The 20,944-nt window shown below is 44.6% G+C and overlaps 1 protein-coding gene across 1 annotated transcript in view; it reads right to left on the bottom strand.

Annotated features, from left to right (window-relative positions):
• Positions 1-20,944, bottom strand: part of COG7 (component of oligomeric golgi complex 7) — a 219,679-nt gene that overhangs the window by 12,035 nt on the left and 186,700 nt on the right. Inside the window, exon 16 of the mRNA XM_078664791.1 lies at positions 19,564-19,678. Coding sequence (XP_078520917.1) covers positions 19,564-19,678 — 115 coding nt within the window. The remainder of the gene's footprint in view (positions 1-19,563; positions 19,679-20,944) is intronic.

Below are 20,944 nucleotides of genomic sequence, written 5' to 3'. Positions count from 1 at the left end.
TTTCATCACAATAAAATACACTAAACATAATCTTCCAAAAAGTTATTTACAAAAGTTTAAGCTATTGCCATTATAAATTACAATAACTTTTATTTAAGTATTAATTATTGAAAAAAAACAACCCATTGTTATTTTTAATATTAATACATCTAAGTCATGTAAATACAACACATATTGCATTACAAATGCTATAGGTGTCACGTTTGCAAAAGTTAACACTATTGGCATTGTAAATGACAGTTATTAATTTCGCTATTTTCAAAACAAAAACATAAATAAAAAAATTGTCATTTACAATACTAATATATAGTAATTGAAACGTTATTCAATTATGGTTTGAGAAGAAGCTTTATTCTCTGACAGGTGCTGCGCAGCAGCTCAGCATACAACGTCCTCAAAAGCCAGTTCTTTTTGAAAATCCCTTCTAAAACATTCTAAATGGAACTCTAATAGGAACACTCAGATGAGGATTCTGAAAAGACTAGAGCGAAACACTACATTATCCTCTCCTCTCCAATGAACAGAGGAAAAGGCAAAAACGAGAAAATAAATGAAAACAAAAGAAAACACAAAATGCATAAGAAAAACACTAGTGATATCTGTCAAGAAAAATAAACATTACAGATCAAAGAAACATTAGCGGTACCTAGTCAAGAAAAATAAACATTGCAGATCAAAGAAACATTAGCGGTACCTAGCAGGAACAGAACGGAGACGACTACTCCTTCGGAGACCCATAAGGGGAGGAGAAGAAGAAGCAGACGAATCATTAGTACGCACAGAATCAGAAAGTAACAAGGTTCTGTCCCTAGAATCATCAGAAGAACAACAACCATTCACGGCACCATCATGAACTCTGACTATTCTGGCAGTGTTCCACCAGTTCTTCATATTCACTCTCACAGCATTTCCACAAACCTTATCAATGACCAAAGGTTCGGAGAATTTGGCATTGCCTTTGGTGGTATGTACAGGCAACTTAACACGGATCCTATCACCAACCACAAACTGTTTAGAAATTACCTTCTTTCTGGAATCAAAATAAAGTTTTTGTTTGGACTGAGCATAGGAAACATTAGCTCTCACAACCTCATCCATATTTCCGAGTGAATTCAATTTCACCCAACGCGACATCCACCCAGGACAAACTTTAGAACAAGGTTTCCTCCCACGTAACAACTCAAACGGAGACACCTTGGTAGAAGAATGAGGTGTGGTACGATAGAACCACAACATTGATCTAACAGCATTTGGTACATGACAAAGTTGGGCAATAGCCCATTGAACACAATTATTCAGAACTCTGTTCATGCGCTCGACTAAACCATTCGTTTGAGGGTGATAAAGGGCACTCCTCAAATGATTGATTCCACTTTGGCTTAAGAAAGAGTTAAACTCTTAACTTATAAATTGGACTCCATTATCGCTCACAATCGTGGAAGGAAACCCCTCACGTAGAAAAAGATCTTTTAAAAAGTCAATTACACTCTTAGAGTTGGGTTCACCAACAAAACGAACTTCCGGCCATTTAGAATAATAATCAATGGCTACTATGGCAAATCTAGAAGAAGAGGGAAGTAAATAGAAAGGGCCAACCAAATCAATACCTATTTTCTCCCAAGGTCTGTCAGGAAGAACAATGGGTTGTAAAGGAGGAGAACATACTTTCAGACATTTCTCAGCACTAGAGCACACAACACACTCTTCAACCACAGTATCAATTTCCTGATCCATTTGAGGCCACCAGTAAAGCTCTCTGACCCTCCTTTTTGTTCAAGTCTTACCAAGATGACCTTCATGGGCACCTTTGACAATTCTGTTCCTGAGATCACCTGGCGGGATAAGTCTATCACCACGCATAAGTAAACCTCCTTCAATAGAGAGTTCATTAGAAACCTTTACAAAGGTTTGAAGAGAAAAATGCACATTTTTCTCCCTGGGCCAACCCTCTTTCACACATTTTAGAACTTCGTTAAGGAGAACATCATTGGATAAGTGCTCCCTCCATTCAGATTCACTAATGGAAAACATATCATCCAGACCAATTGAAGCAACAAAACAATCTTCCTCATCGTAATCTTCCTCACAAACACCTTCACAGTCAACTTCAATAGGATTCCTTGAAAATTAATCAGCTCTTGTATTTTTGCTGCCAGGGATATAAGTTACATCGAAATCATACTGGAGAAGTTTAGTCGAAAGTCTAGCAATCCTTGCAGAATGTTCTTTCACCCTAACACCAGAAAGAATGGAGACAAGGGGATTGTGATCAGTCCTTAAACAGAAATGTTTCCCCCAGATGTATGGATTAAACTTCCTAATTGCCCACCAGCAGGCCAAAAGTCCTTTTTCAATCACAGCAAAGTTTAACTCTGCACCGCGAAGAACTCTAGAGGCATAACCCAAGGTATGTTCTACACCACCAACTTCCTGAGTAAGAACAGCCCCTAAACCTAATCCACTGGCATCAACAGTAATGGTACACATGGCATTGGGATTGAAGGGCTTTAAAATCTTAAAGCTCACTAATTGTTCCTTAATCCAGGAAAAAACAGACTCACAGCGATCATCCCATAAAAAAGGAACTTCTCCTTTAAGCATATTGGTCAAAGGTTGAACCTTAGTGGCATAATCTGGAATAAAACGGGCGTAAAACTCGCATAATCCAATAAAAGACTTTAAACCACTTTTATCCTTAGGTGGTAAACTATCAACTATAGCTTTCACCAATCCAGGCCTAGGCTCCACACCATTCTCAGATAACACATGGCCAAGATACTCCACCTTCCGTGCTCTGAAGACACACTTTTCTTTTTTTAAAACCACGCCAGCATTGCATAAAGCTTGCAGCACTCTTTCCAAAATTACATCATGTACATCACATGAAACTCCATGAATTAACACATCATCCTGGAAAACAACGACTCAGTCGATACCTTTCAGGATATTAGACATGATCCTCTGGAAAACTGCTGCTGCAGAGGCTAACCCAAAGGGCCTGCGGCAGTATTGGAAAGAACCTACAGGGGATACAAAAGCTGTGTAATGTCGAGAAGCAGGATCTAAGACAACCTGGTGGTATGCAGACGCCAAATCCAGTTTGCTAAACCACTTAGACCCATCAATAAGTGATAACATATCAGGGATTTTGGGAAGAGGAAAAGAATCTACCCAGATGCTCTTATTTAAACTGCGTAAGTCAACACAGACGCGAAGTTTGCCATTTTTTTTTTTTGCGACAACTAAAGGGGAAAGCCAAAGGGAGGATTCAATGGGTTCTATTATTCCTTTACTGCAAAGGTCAATCAATTCCGTTTCTAATTGTTCTCTCACACTAAATGGGACATTTCTTAACTTATGTTTAACCGGGATAGAATTGTCTTTCACACGAATTGTGTGATTGAACCCCTTCACTTCTCCTAACTTATTGCTAAAAACAGTGGGAAAATCTTTTACTAATTTGTTAACAAAAACATCATCTTGGACAACAGAGATGGGATCTTTTGCACTGATTGTGTCATCAGTTTGGACAACAGAAATGGGGTCTTTTGTACCAGGACGGAGAACCATTTTGAACAAACCTTGATGAAACCATCCAAGAATATTCAATCCTTTGATGGAAACATACACTTTACCGAAAATTTTCCTTCCTCTAAACTCAAGGGAGTCTTCGAAATAACCTTTAAGTTCGATCTTTCTTCCTTCATAATTGACAGGAGATCTGTCGGAGGGAAAAAGTTTACGGTCACCCCAAACTTCTTTAAAAAGTTCTTGAGTCAACATAGTTATCCTGGCACCAGAATCTACTAGTAGACAAACAACTTTATCGCCTATACCAATATCAGTATAAGGGTCAACACATTCACTGTCAGAATCATCCATACCAACCCCAACCACAGCGACCATGTTCCTCAAATCATCTTGAATGCCAGAGATGACATCTTGGTTAGAGTCAGAAACATAAGCAACAGGAGCAGAACTATTTGAATTGCTCCACGGTTTGTTAGACTGTGTTTGAGAAACATTACGTTTTGTATTTTGACAAACCTTAGCAAAATGACCCAACCTTCCACACAGTCTGCAAGTGACATTTCTAGCTGGGCACGAACGTCCAGACTTAAAATGTGGAAAATTTCCATATTTAAAACAAATATTACTCTGTTTAAAAAACTTGTTATCTGTACGACCACCTGAATTTGTTCTAGACTCTTGCATCTTTACAACACTTATAGTTTCATCCCTAGAAATTGAAGTAGATAATTTACCATCAAGTTCCTTCACAGAAAGTTTTGAAAATTCAATGCTTTTAGCTACACGTACAGTTTCTTCAAGTGATGGATTACCTAAAGCAAGTAACTTCTGTTGAATTCCTTTGTCAACACATTTACAAATGTATTGATCTCTGATCATCTGATCCCTGAAATTCTCGAATTCACACTCTGCACTAAGTACCCTTAGCGCAGAGATAAAATCCTCCACTTTTTCTCCTTGTTTTTGTTCAAGTTTATAAAATTTATGTCTGATGACAACCAAACTGGGTTTGATATCGAAACGTAGTTCTAATAACTTAACTGTTTCTGTATAATCGTCCAAATCTTCCTCTTCAGGAGGACGTACTAAAGGAGGTAAGTGCTTGAAGATTGAACGACCTTCGAACCCAAGACTGTTTAGTAAAAGATATTTTTTTCTTTCCGAAATGTACCTGGAAGCACCTCTAGCTCCTAGATATGTGGTAAAAGCATCAAACCACTTTTTCTAGATTATAGGTGGCTCGCCTGGAAGATCAAGAAAAGGAGGTGGAGGAGATACAGCTTGTAAACTCATTTTCTTACGTAGTTATGGATGTTAAGGATAACTAAGGGTACCTTAAAACAATAATTTCAGAGAAGTAAATTTACTATTGCAACAATATGATAATAATATGTTATGCAAAATAAACTTTTGACGTAATAAACAACCGAAAATTGCTTAACATAGATGTGTAGACGTTGCTGTGGAGGCAAGTTGAAAGTTTCATTGAAGAACAACAATTGCAGGGTATGTACGTCACTGTTCTAAAGTTGTAGTAAATGAAAAATTAATAAGAGGTGTGCGTGTCACCGTGAATGGACAGAGATTGAATAGAGAACATGGAACACGCAAATATCGAATAAATTGGTACCGTTACTTTCAATGCGGTGACGTTGTGAAATTTGAGCAGGTATTGAAACAGAACAGTTATGCGGTGTGCGTGTCACCGTGAGTGAATAAAGATTTTGGAACACGCTAATAATGAAGAATTGGTACCGTTCTCATCATCCTCGTCGCCACGTATTTTTGTAGTAATTGAAACGTTATTCAATTATGGTTTGAGAAGAAGCTTTTTTCTCTGACAGGTGCTGCGCAGCAGCTCAGCATACAACGTCCTCAAAAGCCAGTTCTTTTTGAAAATCCCTTCTAAAACATTCTAAATGGAACTCTAATAGGAACACTCAGATGAGGATTCTGAAAAGACTAGAGCGAAACACTACATAATACCTCTAACTTTACTAATGCGAGACCTATTGCATTGCAAATGCTTGTTTGTGTAAGATGTTGTAGGTGGTGATAGTTTGATCTCAATGGATTTACCACATTTGGAAAAGGTTTGGGTCTCAAAGAGTAGCTACTCTTCACAATAGAGAGTACCCAAGCATCTTTTGTGATGCTTTGCCAATATGCCAAGTATTGAAATGTGCTCTCCCCTACTGGAACAGTTAGCGGTGCGCAGGTAAATCAGTCTTGAGTTTGACGGGATTCTCCCTAGTTATGATGGAGGTTGCTAATTTCTATCTCTTGAATCTCTTGAGTTACTTCTTTGTCTGTACTGGGAGCACTGATATTAGCGTTACTCTTGTTTTTGGATCTCCACAATGAGGTGCTAGCAAGAATACTAAATCCGCTGGCATCTCCTATTAGTGTGCCGGTAAAGAGGATGATAGTAGTCCTTCCTTTCCCTATGGCTTAATGTCTTTAGGGAGTATACCTCCACAGTATGCATTTCATCATCGGCGTAGAAACCAAACTTGGAAAAACCAGAGAATAGAAGGCTAATGATTTTCTGCTTAGGATCTGGTCTTGGACAAGTTATCGTCACCCGAGCAGCGCACCCCAAAGGAAGTCAATGGCAATAACAATATGCGGAGAGGTCAGTAACTGCCACAGCAGCACCAATGATTTGATTTGGGATTAGCTTTCCTCCATTAACTACTTTAAGGAAGTAATGTTTATATTCCACCAGAAGTTTGTCCCCAAATCTATAGGTCATGTGCCACAGTGACAATTAGAAGCAGCTGAAGCTACTGTGCATCTCCCAGATTTATAGTTTCAATTGTTTTTAGCCTGTCACCAGAATCCACATGCCTATGAGATAGAGAATCAGAGAAGATCGAGATAAATAAGAATACCTCAAATTCATGGAAGGCGGCTTTGACATTGTATACTTTGACGTTGGTTACCCTAAAGTCATTGTTCCCAATGGTGTGCGCTCTTGCCTCAATATTCATCTTCTACCCGATATCTATCTTCTCCCCGAAGGCAATCTTTGCTTTGACAGATGTTTTTGCTGAACGATATGATGCTGGTTTCCTCGACAACGATAAGGAAGGTGAGGCCAAAGAGATATGCAGGGTTTTGAAGTGGTAACAGCTGCCACTTAACCATTGATTTTATTGGAATTATGTGAAATGCCTTTGTTAGACCTGTCTGCTTCTGGGAAGACTCTAACCACTATGATTTATTTTTTGTCCCCCTTAGCCTCCCAGAGTTTCTATTTTTATTTTTACATATGTCCATCAGGAGTTTTTTTTAATGCTGTCAGGGGGCTAGGTGTTCCTTGACGATGACGCCATTTTTCCCTCATAACCTGTGAGGCCTAGTCAGCCCCCTTGAAAATCTAGGGATCTCCAGAAACCTAAAATGGTGTCCACCAACTGCCATAACGGACACTACTGGAGGACAGGTCCATAGGATAACATTAGGGAACTTTCTAGAATTAACTAGAGGCTTCTGCAGGTCTCAGGCCACCCTATATAAGGCCAGTGACCAGCAGCCATTTTGTGCTGACCCCAGAGTAGAGGAGTGAGGCAGTGGTGAGAGGAGGTGGACACACTGAGAGCAGCTAGTTTGTCACTGAGGCTGACAGTTACTTCAGAGGATTGTTCCCCCTTCAGCCTTTGACCGATCCCTCTCTCAAGACAACAGCTATTGATAAAGAAATCGAGCTACGTGAGAAGGAAGACCCTTCTTAATCAGCATTACTGTAAAAACTGACAGGACCTTCCTTCTGAAACTTATTCTCATATCCCCTGCCCAGCGCTGCACCTACCAGGGTGTCGAGTCAGTTGTGGATCCCTTGAAGCGCCTTGGTGTGGTTGGAGAACTGTGGAGCCTGTAGCCTGGAGGAGCGAGTCGCCGCTTCAAAGCGCGATCCCCGTGGAGCCAGGTGAGGGGAGAGACTGTGCAGGAAAAGCGGCGGAAGTGCAGCGCCGGGCGGGAATACTAATCCCTCGCGCCCGCGCTGTCCTACCCTTGGCCGTGAGGAGGCGGATCGGAGGAGGCGAGGCCTACGGGAGGCGTGTCTGAGCTGTGAGCAGCCTCCGTGAAGAGACGCGTTCGCATCAGGTGACCAGCGCCGACTTCCCGCCGGAGCACTACCTTCCCGCAGCTGCGCAAACGAGCCGGAGCGCGCAGGAGACGCCCAGACGCCGAGGGAGACGATCGTCGGGGGAGCCCGCTTGGCGCTTCCTCGCCTGAAGTGCCCCGCCTTGTACCTGCCTCAGCGCACCACAAGAACACCACAGGAACAGCGCCCCGAGCAGCAGAAAAGGGAGAGACCCCACGGCAAGCCCTTCAGTGTGTCACCAAAAGCCCCAGCGCCAGCTCAAGCTGAGGAGTCAATCAGGGAAGCTGGGCAAAACCCTTTGAGGGCGATTGTCAGGCAAGAGAGGAGGACTGTGGCGGTTCGGCCACTGTGACAGTAAGGAGAGTGGGGGAGAGAAAGGAAGGTGCTGTGCCCTGGGGACTAAGGTTAAACAAAACTACCAGATCTTGCGTATAACAAGGTGCCCTGACATGTTGTCTGATTAAACTCTAAATTGTGCATAGTAGCTGAGGGGATAACAACTCTTTAACCCCCACCTCAGGTTTATAGGTTGTCTGACATATAAATTACTGTCAATAAAGCGCTGACAGTACTTGCCCATTGGGGAACTTTCCTCAGGCATTTATAGCCCTGTAGGTGACTGTAAGTGTGTATCCTAGCTCTGTGTGAAGGTACAGAGAAGGGGAGGGAGTTCTTAACCCTTTGGTAATGAAGTAACCAGGTATTTGGGCCGGTTCAAGTCATGAAATGTTGATGACATTGATTGTTAATGTAAAGTGATATTGCATAGTGTAATTCTCTTGGAATATTTCTAATCCCAGAAGAGTGTTATTCATTCATCAACGTATCCATTGTCAATAGAATGTGTTTCACTGTAATTTTTCCACAGCAAGAAGAGCGTCATGTATTTTCCCAAGACAAAAGTGTAATGATTATTTCTGAGCGAAACTGATGTGGTAATCTGTATAATTTGAATCCAAAGAGCCATATTATTTTTATAAAAGGTAACGGTATTTTTCCAAAGAGAGGTGTTGTGTCTTTATTTTAGTGGTTCATCACTGTGGTACTGTGGGTGAGACTTGTAAGTACTTAGCCAACGCCTTGAGTTAGCTGTAGACCACTACTGTGCCAAGCTACCCTATGTAGGCTTGGGAAATCTAGGTCTAACATAATTGGTGTTTCAGCGGTGGGATCACGGATTTGTACTTACACTCACTTATTAGTAACGCAGTGCTAACCACAAGACCTCACCTGGAGTTTTCTCCCTGCGGCCCTCCTAATTTATATTTTTGATTTTTCTAAATTTACTTCTGGTGGTGGGTGGAGGTTAACCTCAAGTCACTTCGTGGTTTTCTCCTGTGAGTAATTTTATACCATGGCAAAGCTGGAGGTGAATCTTAAAGAGTTGGAAGCCAATACTGTGGCCCAACTCAGGGATTGGTGTCAGCAGAACGGGGTATTTTTCAATAAAGGTGCCAAGAAAGGAGAGTTGCTGACAAGCATAAGGGCATGGTTAGAAGCTCGCCTAAGGGAGGAACCAGAAATGGAAGTGGGTGATGGGGACACTGTTACTGAGGCTGCATTGCTGAACCAGATGGGGAGAGGGAATCTTCTGACAGGTCCCAGGCTACCTTCAAGGGCAAGCAGCAGTGTTTCAGACAGGGGCTTAACCGAAGCCGAGCTGGAAGATAGGAGGGAGGAGAGGAGGTTGAAAATAGAACTAGCCAGGATGGACATGGAAAGGGAGGATAGGAGGTTGGCACATGAGCGAACCATCAAAGAGATGGATTTACAAGCCCTAAACCGAGGATCCCCCAAATCAGAGAATGGTGGCAGCGATACCCAGACCAACATCAAAGAACCTAGACCGTACCTACCAAAAGATATTATGGCTTGTTATGTACCCAGTGACGATATTGCTAAGTGGCTAGCCGCCTACGAGGTCTCACTAAGGGCCCATGGGATTCTAGAAGTCCACTGGGGAGGTGGGTTATACAAATACATGCCCCCCACTGGCAGGGATACTTTGTTGGCTCTTGACCAGAGTGAACAGACCTACTATCCGGCTATGAAATCAGCGCTGCTCAAGAAGTTTGGGTTGACCCCTGAGAAATATAGGCAAAAGTTCCGGGGTAGCTACAAGCTGGGCACGCAAAACTGGGTAGATTTCTTGGACTACGCCAGGAAGGCCCTGGAGGGTTGGGTAAGAGGCAGCGAAGTAGGAGACTATGAGGGACTATATGACCTCATACTCAAGGAACACCTACTCGAGAAGTGTCTTCCCGATCTAAGACAGCATCTGGTGGACAGCAAGCTGACCAGCCCCAGGAAGCTTGCTGAGGAGGCAGACATCTGGGTTAGTACCCGGGTGTCGACTAAGGGGACTGGAGGGAATTCCCAGAAGCAAGGACAGGGCGCCCCCCAGAGGAAAGAGGGAGGGGAAACTAAGAGGGAGTTCTCAAAAGGGCCACAAAATACTTCGCAAGGAAGGGGCAGAGGATTCATCCCCAAGAGTAACCCCCCTCGCAACCCTACCCCTGGCCAAAGCCAGCAGCCAAGGGTTGTTCATTGTTTTGAGTGTGGTGGTGTGGGACACTATAAAGGAGATGTGAGATGCCCAAAAAGACCACCCCCTCCCACTGGAGGAAAAGCCCCGGGAATCACTAGTGTAGTGCTCGGGGAGGAGATACCTTTGGTTAATGGAGGGGAGCGGGCGGGTGTCACCTTAGTGTCCCTGGGAGATAAGGAGATGGTTCCCAAGACCCAGCTGCCCTCTAATACTACTAAGTATGAGCAGTGGGTCACCATCAATGGCCGAGGAGGGGAGGCTCTGAGAGACACAGGAGCCAGCATGACTATGGTAAGGAGTCAGCTGGTGTCTCCAGAGCAGGTCATCCCAGATGTACTCCATCCCGCCGTAATGGCTGACGGCAGATTGGGCCACTATCCTGTGGCTGAGGTTCCCTTTGAGTGGGGAGGGGTTGCAGGTCCACTTCGAGTTGCCGTAAGCCCTGCCGTGCCTGTTGACTGCCTGTTAGGGAATGATATGGAGCACAATGCTTGGAGGAGGGTGGAGTACCAGACTCACTCTGAGATGCTGGGACCCCCTGACTGGACTTGTGTCAGCACAAGGTCCGCGACTGCCCGAAGGGGGAGTTCATTGACGCTGGAGCCTGGAACAATGGCCCAGCCGGCTGCCAGAGAGGAGAAGGACAGGAGGCCGGAGGACCCTGCCTCGACATCTCCACCTCGTGAGACAACTGGACCACCTGCGGAGGTGGATCTGGAGTCCACCGGGGAGAATGTTGCTTCCCTGGGAAACCTACCCATCCCAACTGAATGGCATGTGGAGGGAGGTCCTTCCCGGGAAGAGTTCTGCAAAGCTCAGAAAGAGTGTCCTACTCTCGAGGGGCTGCGGCAACAGGCCAACGCCCAGGCAGCGGGAAACATTGAAGGGAGCTACCGGATTTACTGGGAGGATGGACTCCTCTACAGTGAGCCCAAGGCACCTGGCCACGGTTCAGCCAGAGCCTTGGTGGTTCCTCAATGCTTTAGAGCCTTTCTACTGGAACTGGCTCATGAGATACCATTGGCAGGACACCTAGGACAGGACAAGACCTTTGCCCGGCTTGTCCCCCATTTCTACTGGCCTCGAATGAAAGTGGCGTCGGATACATATTGTCGGACGTGTGTGTCTTGCCAAGCCAGTGGGAAAACTGGGGTGAAGCTAAAAGCTCCCCTGGAACCACTACCTGTCGTTAGCACCCCCTTTGAGAGGGTGGGCATCGACATTGTAGGGCCATTGGATCCACCAACTTCAGCTGGACACCGGTTCATACTGGTTTTGGTGGATCATGCCACCCGGTACCCAGAGGCAATACCTCTGAGGACCATCACTGCACCTGCAGTGGCAAGGGCCCTGATGGGGATCTTCACCAGAGTGGGTTTCCCCAAGGAGGTCATTTCCGACAGGGGGACTAACTTCCTTTCAGCATACATGCGGGCCATGTGGAAGGAGTGCGGCGTTACCTATCGGTTTACTACTCCCTATCACCCACAAACCAATGGTCTTGTGGAAAGGTTTAACAAAACCTTGAAAGGTATGATACGGAGTCTACCTGAGAGCCTACGGAAGAAATGGGACATCCTCCTACCCTGTCTCTTGTTTTCCTACAGGGAAGTGCCACAGAAGGGAGTGGGCTTCAGCCCCTTCGAACTTTTGTATGGGCACCCTGTAAGGGGACCTCTCAGCCTGGTGAAAGACGGATGGGAACAGACTCCCAGGAAGCTTCCCCAGGACGTGGTGAGCTACATGCTGGCCTTCCGGAGCCAAATGGCTAAGTTGTGGAAGCAGGCTTCAGACAATTTGGAGGCCAGCCAAGCAGTTATGAAAGAGTGGTATGACCACAACGCTCACCCAGTGGAACTGGAGCCTGGACAGAAAGTGTGGGTAATGGAACCGGGAGAGCTAAATGCCCTCCAGGACCGTTGGACAGGCCCCTTTGAGGTTTTGGAGAAAAAGGGGAAATCCACTTATTTGGTGGATCTTAAGACCCCGAGGCAGCCCCTCAGGGTGCTGCATGCCAATCGTCTCAAGCCACATCATGAGAGGCCCGAGGTTGTCTTAATGCTGGTGACCGATGGAGCAGAGGAAGAAGAAAGTGAACCTCTCCCTGACCTTCTCTCGTACAAAGAAAAAGATGGATCAGTGGAGGGAGTGATTCTCTCGCCATCCCTGACTTCTGAACAGCAAAGTGATTGCCGCCAGATCCTGGAGCAATTTTCTTCCCTGTTCTCCCTTGTCCCAGGTAGGACCCACCTGTGTACCCATGACGTGGACACAGGAGACAGCTCACCTGTGAAATCTAAAATCTACCGGCTGTCGGACAAGGTGAAGGCCAACATCAGAAGTGAAGTCGCCAAGATGCTGGAGCTAGGGGTGATTGAACCCTCTGGTAGCCCTTGGTCTAGCCCGGTGGTTTTGGTACCAAAAGCAGCCCCACCAGGCACCACACCTGAATTGAGATTCTGTGTGGACTACCGAGGCTTGAACTCAGTGACTAAAACTGATGCACATCCTATCCCACGGGCGGATGAGCTTATTGACCGGCTGGGAGCTGCTCAATACTTAAGTACCTTTGACCTAACTTCAGGGTACTGGCAGATTTCCCTTACCGAGGAGGCGAAGGAAAGGTCAGCCTTCTCTACACCTGAGGGACACTACCAATTTCGTGTGATGCCCTTTGGGCTCAAGAATGCCCCTGCCACTTTTCAGCGGCTGGTGAACAGGGTCCTTTCGGGAATGGAAGCTTTTTCTGCTGCATACCTGGACGACATTGCTGTCTTCAGCAGCAGCTGGGAGGACCATTTGCAGCACCTGCAAGCTATTCTTCATGCCCTGCAACAGGCTGGCTTGACCATCAAGGCCAGCAAGTGTCAGATCGGACAAGGGTCGGTGGTGTACCTAGGTCACTTGGTGGGCAGAGGGACGGTGCAGCCCCTCCAGGCAAAGATTGAGGCTATCATTGCCTGGGAGCCCCCCAAGACTCAAACAGAGGTCCGAGCCTTCCTGGGCCTCACTGGATACTACCGTCGCTTTGTGAAGGGGTATGGCACTATCGTGGCTCCCCTCACTGAACTTACTTCCAAGAAGCAACCCCGACGGGTAGTCTGGACAGAGGCTTGCCAGCGAGCCTTCATGACCTTGAAACAAGCATTGTGTTCCGCTCCCATTCTCAAGGCCCCTAATTTTGCTAGAGAATTCATTGTCCAAACAGATGCGTCAGAACATGGCATTGGGGCAGTGTTATCGCAGCTAAATGATGAGGGCTTGGATCAACCCGTGGTCTTCCTGTCCAGGAGACTACTCCCCAGGGAAAGGAGGTGGAGTACAATTGAGAGAGAAGCCTTTGCGGTGGTCTGGGCTCTGAAGAAGCTGCGACCGTACCTGTTTGGTTCGCACTTCCTAGTTCAGACTGACCATCGCCCCCTTCGTTGGCTGATGCAAATGAAGGGGGAGAATCCCAAGTTGCTAAGGTGGTCCATCTCCCTACAGGGAATGGACTTTAGGGTGGAACACCGACCTGGGGCAGACCATGCCAACGCAGACGGTCTATCCAGGTATTTCCGCCTTAGTGATGAGGACTCCCAAGGGGTTGGGTAGTTCTCCCCACTTTCAGCTGGGGGGGACGCGTGTTAGACCTGTCTGCTTCTGGGAAGACTCTAACCACTATGATTTATTTTTTGTCCCCCTTAGCCTCCCAGAGTTTCTATTTTTATTTTTACATATGTCCATCAGGAGTTTTTTTTAATGCTGTCAGGGGGCTAGGTGTTCCTTGACGATGACGCCATTTTTCCCTCATAACCTGTGAGGCCTAGTCAGCCCCCTTGAAAATCTAGGGATCTCCAGAAACCTAAAATGGTGTCCACCAACTGCCATAACGGACACTACTGGAGGACAGGTCCATAGGATAACATTAGGGAACTTTCTAGAATTAACTAGAGGCTTCTGCAGGTCTCAGGCCACCCTATATAAGGCCAGTGACCAGCAGCCATTTTGTGCTGACCCCAGAGTAGAGGAGTGAGGCAGTGGTGAGAGGAGGTGGACACACTGAGAGCAGCTAGTTTGTCACTGAGGCTGACAGTTACTTCAGAGGATTGTTCCCCCTTCAGCCTTTGACCGATCCCTCTCTCAAGACAACAGCTATTGATAAAGAAATCGAGCTACGTGAGAAGGAAGACCCTTCTTAATCAGCATTACTGTAAAAACTGACAGGACCTTCCTTCTGAAACTTATTCTCATATCCCCTGCCCAGCGCTGCACCTACCAGGGTGTCGAGTCAGTTGTGGATCCCTTGAAGCGCCTTGGTGTGGTTGGAGAACTGTGGAGCCTGTAGCCTGGAGGAGCGAGTCGCCGCTTCAAAGCGCGATCCCCGTGGAGCCAGGTGAGGGGAGAGACTGTGCAGGAAAAGCGGCGGAAGTGCAGCGCCGGGCGGGAATACTAATCCCTCGCGCCCGCGCTGTCCTACCCTTGGCCGTGAGGAGGCGGATCGGAGGAGGCGAGGCCTACGGGAGGCGTGTCTGAGCTGTGAGCAGCCTCCGTGAAGAGACGCGTTCGCATCAGGTGACCAGCGCCGACTTCCCGCCGGAGCACTACCTTCCCGCAGCTGCGCAAACGAGCCGGAGCGCGCAGGAGACGCCCAGACGCCGAGGGAGACGATCGTCGGGGGAGCCCGCTTGGCGCTTCCTCGCCTGAAGTGCCCCGCCTTGTACCTGCCTCAGCGCACCACAAGAACACCACAGGAACAGCGCCCCGAGCAGCAGAAAAGGGAGAGACCCCACGGCAAGCCCTTCAGTGTGTCACCAAAAGCCCCAGCGCCAGCTCAAGCTGAGGAGTCAAATCAGGGAAGCTGGGCAAAACCCTTTGAGGGCGATTGTCAGGCAAGAGAGGAGGACTGTGGCGGTTCGGCCACTGTGACAGTAAGGAGAGTGGGGGAGAGAAAGGAAGGTGCTGTGCCCTGGGGACTAAGGTTAAACAAAACTACCAGATCTTGCGTATAACAAGGTGCCCTGACATGTTGTCTGATTAAACTCTAAATTGTGCATAGTAGCTGAGGGGATAACAACTCTTTAACCCCCACCTCAGGTTTATAGGTTGTCTGACATATAAATTACTGTCAATAAAGCGCTGACAGTACTTGCCCATTGGGGAACTTTCCTCAGGCATTTATAGCCCTGTAGGTGACTGTAAGTGCGTATCCTAGCTCTGTGTGAAGGTACAGAGAAGGGGAGGGAGTTCTTAACCCTTTGGTAATGAAGTAACCAGGTATTTGGGCCGGTTCAAGTCATGAAATGTTGATGACATTGATTGTTAATGTAAAGTGATATTGCATAGTGTAATTCTCTTGGAATATTTCTAATCCCAGAAGAGTGTTATTCATTCATCAACGTATCCATTGTCAATAGAATGTGTTTCACTGTAATTTTTCCACAGCAAGAAGAGCGTCATGTATTTTCCCAAGACAAAAGTGTAATGATTATTTCTGAGCGAAACTGATGTGGTAATCTGTATAATTTGAATCCAAAGAGCCATATTATTTTTATAAAAGGTAACGGTATTTTTCCAAAGAGAGGTGTTGTGTCTTTATTTTAGTGGTTCATCACTGTGGTACTGTGGGTGAGACTTGTAAGTACTTAGCCAACGCCTTGAGTTAGCTGTAGACCACTACTGTGCCAAGCTACCCTATGTAGGCTTGGGAAATCTAGGTCTAACAGCCTTTGTTTGTTTAGAAGGGCCGGCCTGGTCAATCAATAAGGACTATTACGTGTATCTAATGATCTACATCAGACATATCTTACCCCCACGCGTATCCATTGAATGTTCTCTGGGGTTGTCCCAAAACGCCCGAAATGTTGATGCCCAGAGGCGGCCTTATACCACATGGTATGGGCCTGCCAAGAAATTGGGCGATTCTGCTCAGTGGCTGTGACAATACTGGTGAAAATTATAGGCTGGCCCCTGCCTGTGGACATCCTACCATGCTTACTGGGGATATGACCCCACACATGTAAGAACATGTGCGCCATGAAATTTATAGACTTAGCATATGTCCTGCTCAAATGCGGTATAGCAATCGTGTGGAAATCCCTTGCTTCTTCCCTCATACCACTCTGGCTACATGATCTTTCCAAGTGGGCCACTGTGGAGATCACAACACGAGTCGGCAGCTCCGTGGGAAGAGTCGGATAAATATATAGGTAAATTGACTAAACAGACAGATGAGAGACCACTTTGTGGGTCAATACACCCCTCCTGCCAGCCCCCACTATCAGGGTCACTGGAAAAAGAGCACGACAGTAGACGATTAGTGCGCACGCAGCATCACAGTAGGTTAGATTCATACACCACCCCACTGCTAAGTGATTAGGAATGTGATGTGAATATCCTTCCATGGGTTGAACTTGAAAACCCATCCATTTGCTGATTGATAAGACTCTACACAGGAATACTATGTCCCCTTAGAGAGGGATGCTAGGTTGTTTCACATAAAAAACCTATAACAGTTAAGCTACTGTTGGGCACTAATATTTCTTCTCGGTTGTCACGAAATACACGTGTACTCCCCGAGATGGACATATGCTGCACTTCCACTCACCTTATATATTTGAATATTATGTCATTGGTTGCAGCTGCGGATGTGAGGAACTGCTCGCTTAATTGGGAATTTGACACACCCACCCGACGTGATGCACATACTGTATATGTTGCACAGCTCACCTGCCATATTACCTACTTTTGTTCCATTTTGCCTTTATGTACATACTTTATACTAAAATAAAGATGTACTGCAAAAAAAAAATTGCCACAAGGTGAAAAAAGGCAAACAAAATACAACCTTATTTATTATTTGAAATTAGTCTATGTATCGCGCTTCCTAATTGCGATTTGCAGGGGTATATATGAATGTTTTGCAACTGGAATGCAGTTGCAAAACATTCGCAGTTTACTTCCTACTTAAAGTAGGTGGTAAGCCAGTCACAAACAGGACGGGGTCTCTAAGGGACCCCGTCCAGTTGTGAATTGTTGAGAAAAAGTTTTTAAGAGCAGGCAGTGGAATGTTCATTTTTCTTTTTGAAACGCATCCTGTTTTGCTTTAAAGAAAACGGGCTGCATTAAAAAATAATATATATATATTTAAAAGCAAACACAGATATGGTTGACTACTGTCTCCAGCAGGTTACCATCTCTGTGTTTCTAGAGATTCCCAATTGGTCGCAAATTGCGAACTACCTCGTGACTAGTAATGAGGTAGGTACATTGGGACCCCGTTCGTAAACCGCTAAATATGTCTGAGACACATCAGAACATCAGAACATCGCATTTTGTGACTTCCTTGGGAGTTGCAAAAAGTCGAAATTAGGAACTCGCAAAATGAAACGGTTGTACATGTGACCCTTAATGTTTAGTATACAACTGTGGACCTAAATAGTAAATTCCAAATATTATATTTCTGTTGAAGAGATTTTATAGGCCACTTTTATGTTGTAGTTGTTGTAGTTGTAGTTGTTAGTTTTGAGATTTTGTATGTGTTCCAGTTTATTACTTGGGTTTTGAAAGATGGCAATTATGTTATCAACATAATGTCCACACAGAATCATATTCTGGGTGTACAATGAAAGATGATGATCTCAGAAATAATGCTTCTCTAATTTTCCTTGAAGATATTATCACATAAGGGTGCATAGCAGTCCCTTGTATCTGGAGGTGCATCTTATGGTAGAAGAAGAAGATACTGTAAGTAAGGCTAAGTTGCAACATTTCTAGAATTACATTTTTGTAGCTGTGTAGTGAGAAGACCTAGTTTGTAGTACTGATGTTACTGCTCTAAGGCCGTGTGAATTCCTTATGGCTGTATAGGAGTTAGTGACATCAATTGTATCCAACATTTAATCTTCCTGCCATTAAATTAATTCCTTCCACTTTAAGGAAAATATGCTTGGTATCATGTATAAATGACCATGGATTTTTGGCAAATGATTGCAACTGGAAATCAACGTTTTCTGAAATACGTGAGCAAATCTATTCGATTTCTGATATTAATGGTCTGCCAGGGGGTGGGTTGCTTGGTTTATGTATTTTCAGAATTGGATACAGGATGGACTTTGTTAGATATGGTATATATAAAGAGATGTTGAGAATCACAATATGGCTGCCTTTAGGGGAGTACAAAGACAACAATCTCAACATTGAAGAGCTTCCTACGACAGTGATGCCTTGACAGCGTAAACGATAGCAAGCAAGACACTGGTGCCTTCGATCTAGACGTCTATTTTTTTGCTTCTTCTTTGTATCTTATTTGAGAGTCTCCCGTATCAGCGAGAGCCCCCATGTGGATGCAAAAGCTTCCCTAAACTCATCAGGTTAATTGCAGATGATGTAGAGACAGCAGGAGGGGGTCCTGAATGTTCCCTTCACATTTTAAGCCTGCCAGGTCCCTCAAGGTACTTCTCAATGTTTTCAGTTAGAATGGACATTGCTTTGTGTCAAGATCACCGGGATGGTATAAGATGCAGAGATTATGGGGATAGCTCTCAGATGTGTTCCTTACACATCTGGGACATTTGACAAACAAAGGCCTGTTCCCTCAGAAAAATAAAGGCTTAACTGCAGGAAATACCTTGTAATATCACAAAATAGCATTGATCAAGTGCCTAATATTACACATGAAAACAATTCAATTGTAAAAATAATTGAAATATCTGAACAGAGACCATCGTCCAGAGATTCTAACAAATGAATGCAGAAAGATGAACTGGAGATTAAATAGAGACGAACTGCCTGGAGCTGTGCCTTAAGGGATAACAATGTAAACCAGCACAATTCAACCTATAGTGCAGTTTTTCTCTCTCGGTTTAGCCCTTAGAATACTTATGCCTATAGAGGAACTATTCCTTCATTTTCCATATGTTTAAAACTTCTATCGAAAGCTTAATCCTTAAGTTATTTATTATTCATACAGGCTTTTATGTTATATAAAATAGTCCAAATGAAAAAGTTTGAGACTCTGGGCTAGAGAGTCTTAAAAGTATTCTACCAAACATGTTTTTTCTTGAGTAAAAAAGTGTTTTGGGATCCAGGTTGAAATATTCAATGTGTATGAATATAAAAAAGATTCTAAGATGGACAACTGGTCATTCTATCTCTTTTTATTAAGACAGGGGACAATAATGTGCACTGCAAGGAGAAAAGGGTCTTGAGGGAGGCAGTTTAGGTTACTGCATTCTGACCATTGCTTTTTGGAATAGCAGCTAAGAGCTCAGCTAACTTAGACTAGTATGAAGGGGAGAGCCGTGTCAGTTACAGCCATCTTAGCTTGTGTTGAGCGAATGCCAGTTTAACTCAAGTTTAAGGGAGGGGTAGATTCAGGTCATTGCTAGCTCACCTTGCTCTGGAGGGTAGGGCAGCTTTCCAGCATGTAACGCCATTTCCAGAGCTGGATCTTCCTGCGTAACAAATGGCTCTAGGTGCAGAGGAAGCGACATGATATACTGTCCAATCTAGAAGAGGGACAGAAAATTCATTACTCATTTACCAAATACAATACAAAAGCTGATAAACAGACTAAACAAAGGGGGTCTATAAAGAGAACGTGCACCTAAAGCAAAGCCTCCATATAAACTGAGTGCAAATGCTGTAGGAGTCGTTAAAGATAAACTAAAACAGGTCAAGAGAAGCCGAAGATGGTGGTTTTACCCTCTTCCCTACAATGGAAATGTTTTTTTTAATTCAACAAAAACTTGCAACATAAAAAACAATTAAATGGTACAAAGAAATATTTGAATAACCTACACCTTTTCAAAAAAATAAAACACGTGTCATAATGGGCATTAGATTTCTTATTCGCCAGCTTCTGTTGGTAAGAATGTGGAATCAAGTTGCTCTATTGCATTACTGCATGCCTGTCTGGAACTTGATTTTGCAGAAGAAGATTAGGCCTACTGTGCACACTTACTGCTTCAGTCAATAAACACCTGCTATGTCCACGCAGACCTCCATTTTAAGTTTGTTTAGTCTCAGTCAACATTCACATGTATATTCAAAATCAAGGGATGCTGGGGTGTGCCTTAGAAGGCTCGATAACAAAAGTTACTATGATGAGTTACTTATCCTTACGCTTGCATGAACAATGCTCTTTTACAAGCCTGTGAAAGTTTTCAAGCATTAAAATTTACAAGACTGGACAGTTACTATGACCTTGAAGGGTTCACCCAAATATGTACTTAAGCAGAGCTTGTATCAACCAAGGAGATTCTAGCAACAACGTCAGACACAGCGCTTACAGAAGGTGCAGCCAAAACGGCGTATCAGTTCGATCATAATGGCCTCTAAAAGGCCACTGATGCACCCCTGGCTCCAACAGCATGATCAAGAGTAACTTGAATTGCAAGAGGGGCCTAGCTGACGTAAATGTTGTTCTTCATACAGTATTTTTAATCAAACACAATAAATTATGCTTCATTTAATTCCAGTTATATGTGAAAAAAAGGGGGGTACAGCTAGAGGCAGGGTGTATCCTCCTTATTTATATGCAACACACAAAAATCGAATAGTTCGAAGAAAACCTGCCCGAGCGAATGGTGATTGAATACAGCGAGAATCCACTGTAATTGCTTACTAGAAAAAATACATATTTTCTAGAGATCCCTCACCCACCAGGGTTATCCCTAGGTGGCATGCTTCATCATTGGGGTTTATCCCAATCCTCTATGGATTGACATGTTGGGTGATTCCATGGACTCTGCTGAACATGTGTCAATCACCCT

Source organism: Lissotriton helveticus, chromosome 10 (assembly GCF_964261635.1).
Source record: "Lissotriton helveticus chromosome 10, aLisHel1.1, whole genome shotgun sequence".
Taxonomy (NCBI): Eukaryota; Metazoa; Chordata; class Amphibia; order Caudata; family Salamandridae; genus Lissotriton; species Lissotriton helveticus.
Note: the sequence above shows the minus strand (reverse complement) of the source record. Positions and strands in the feature narration are given on the sequence as shown.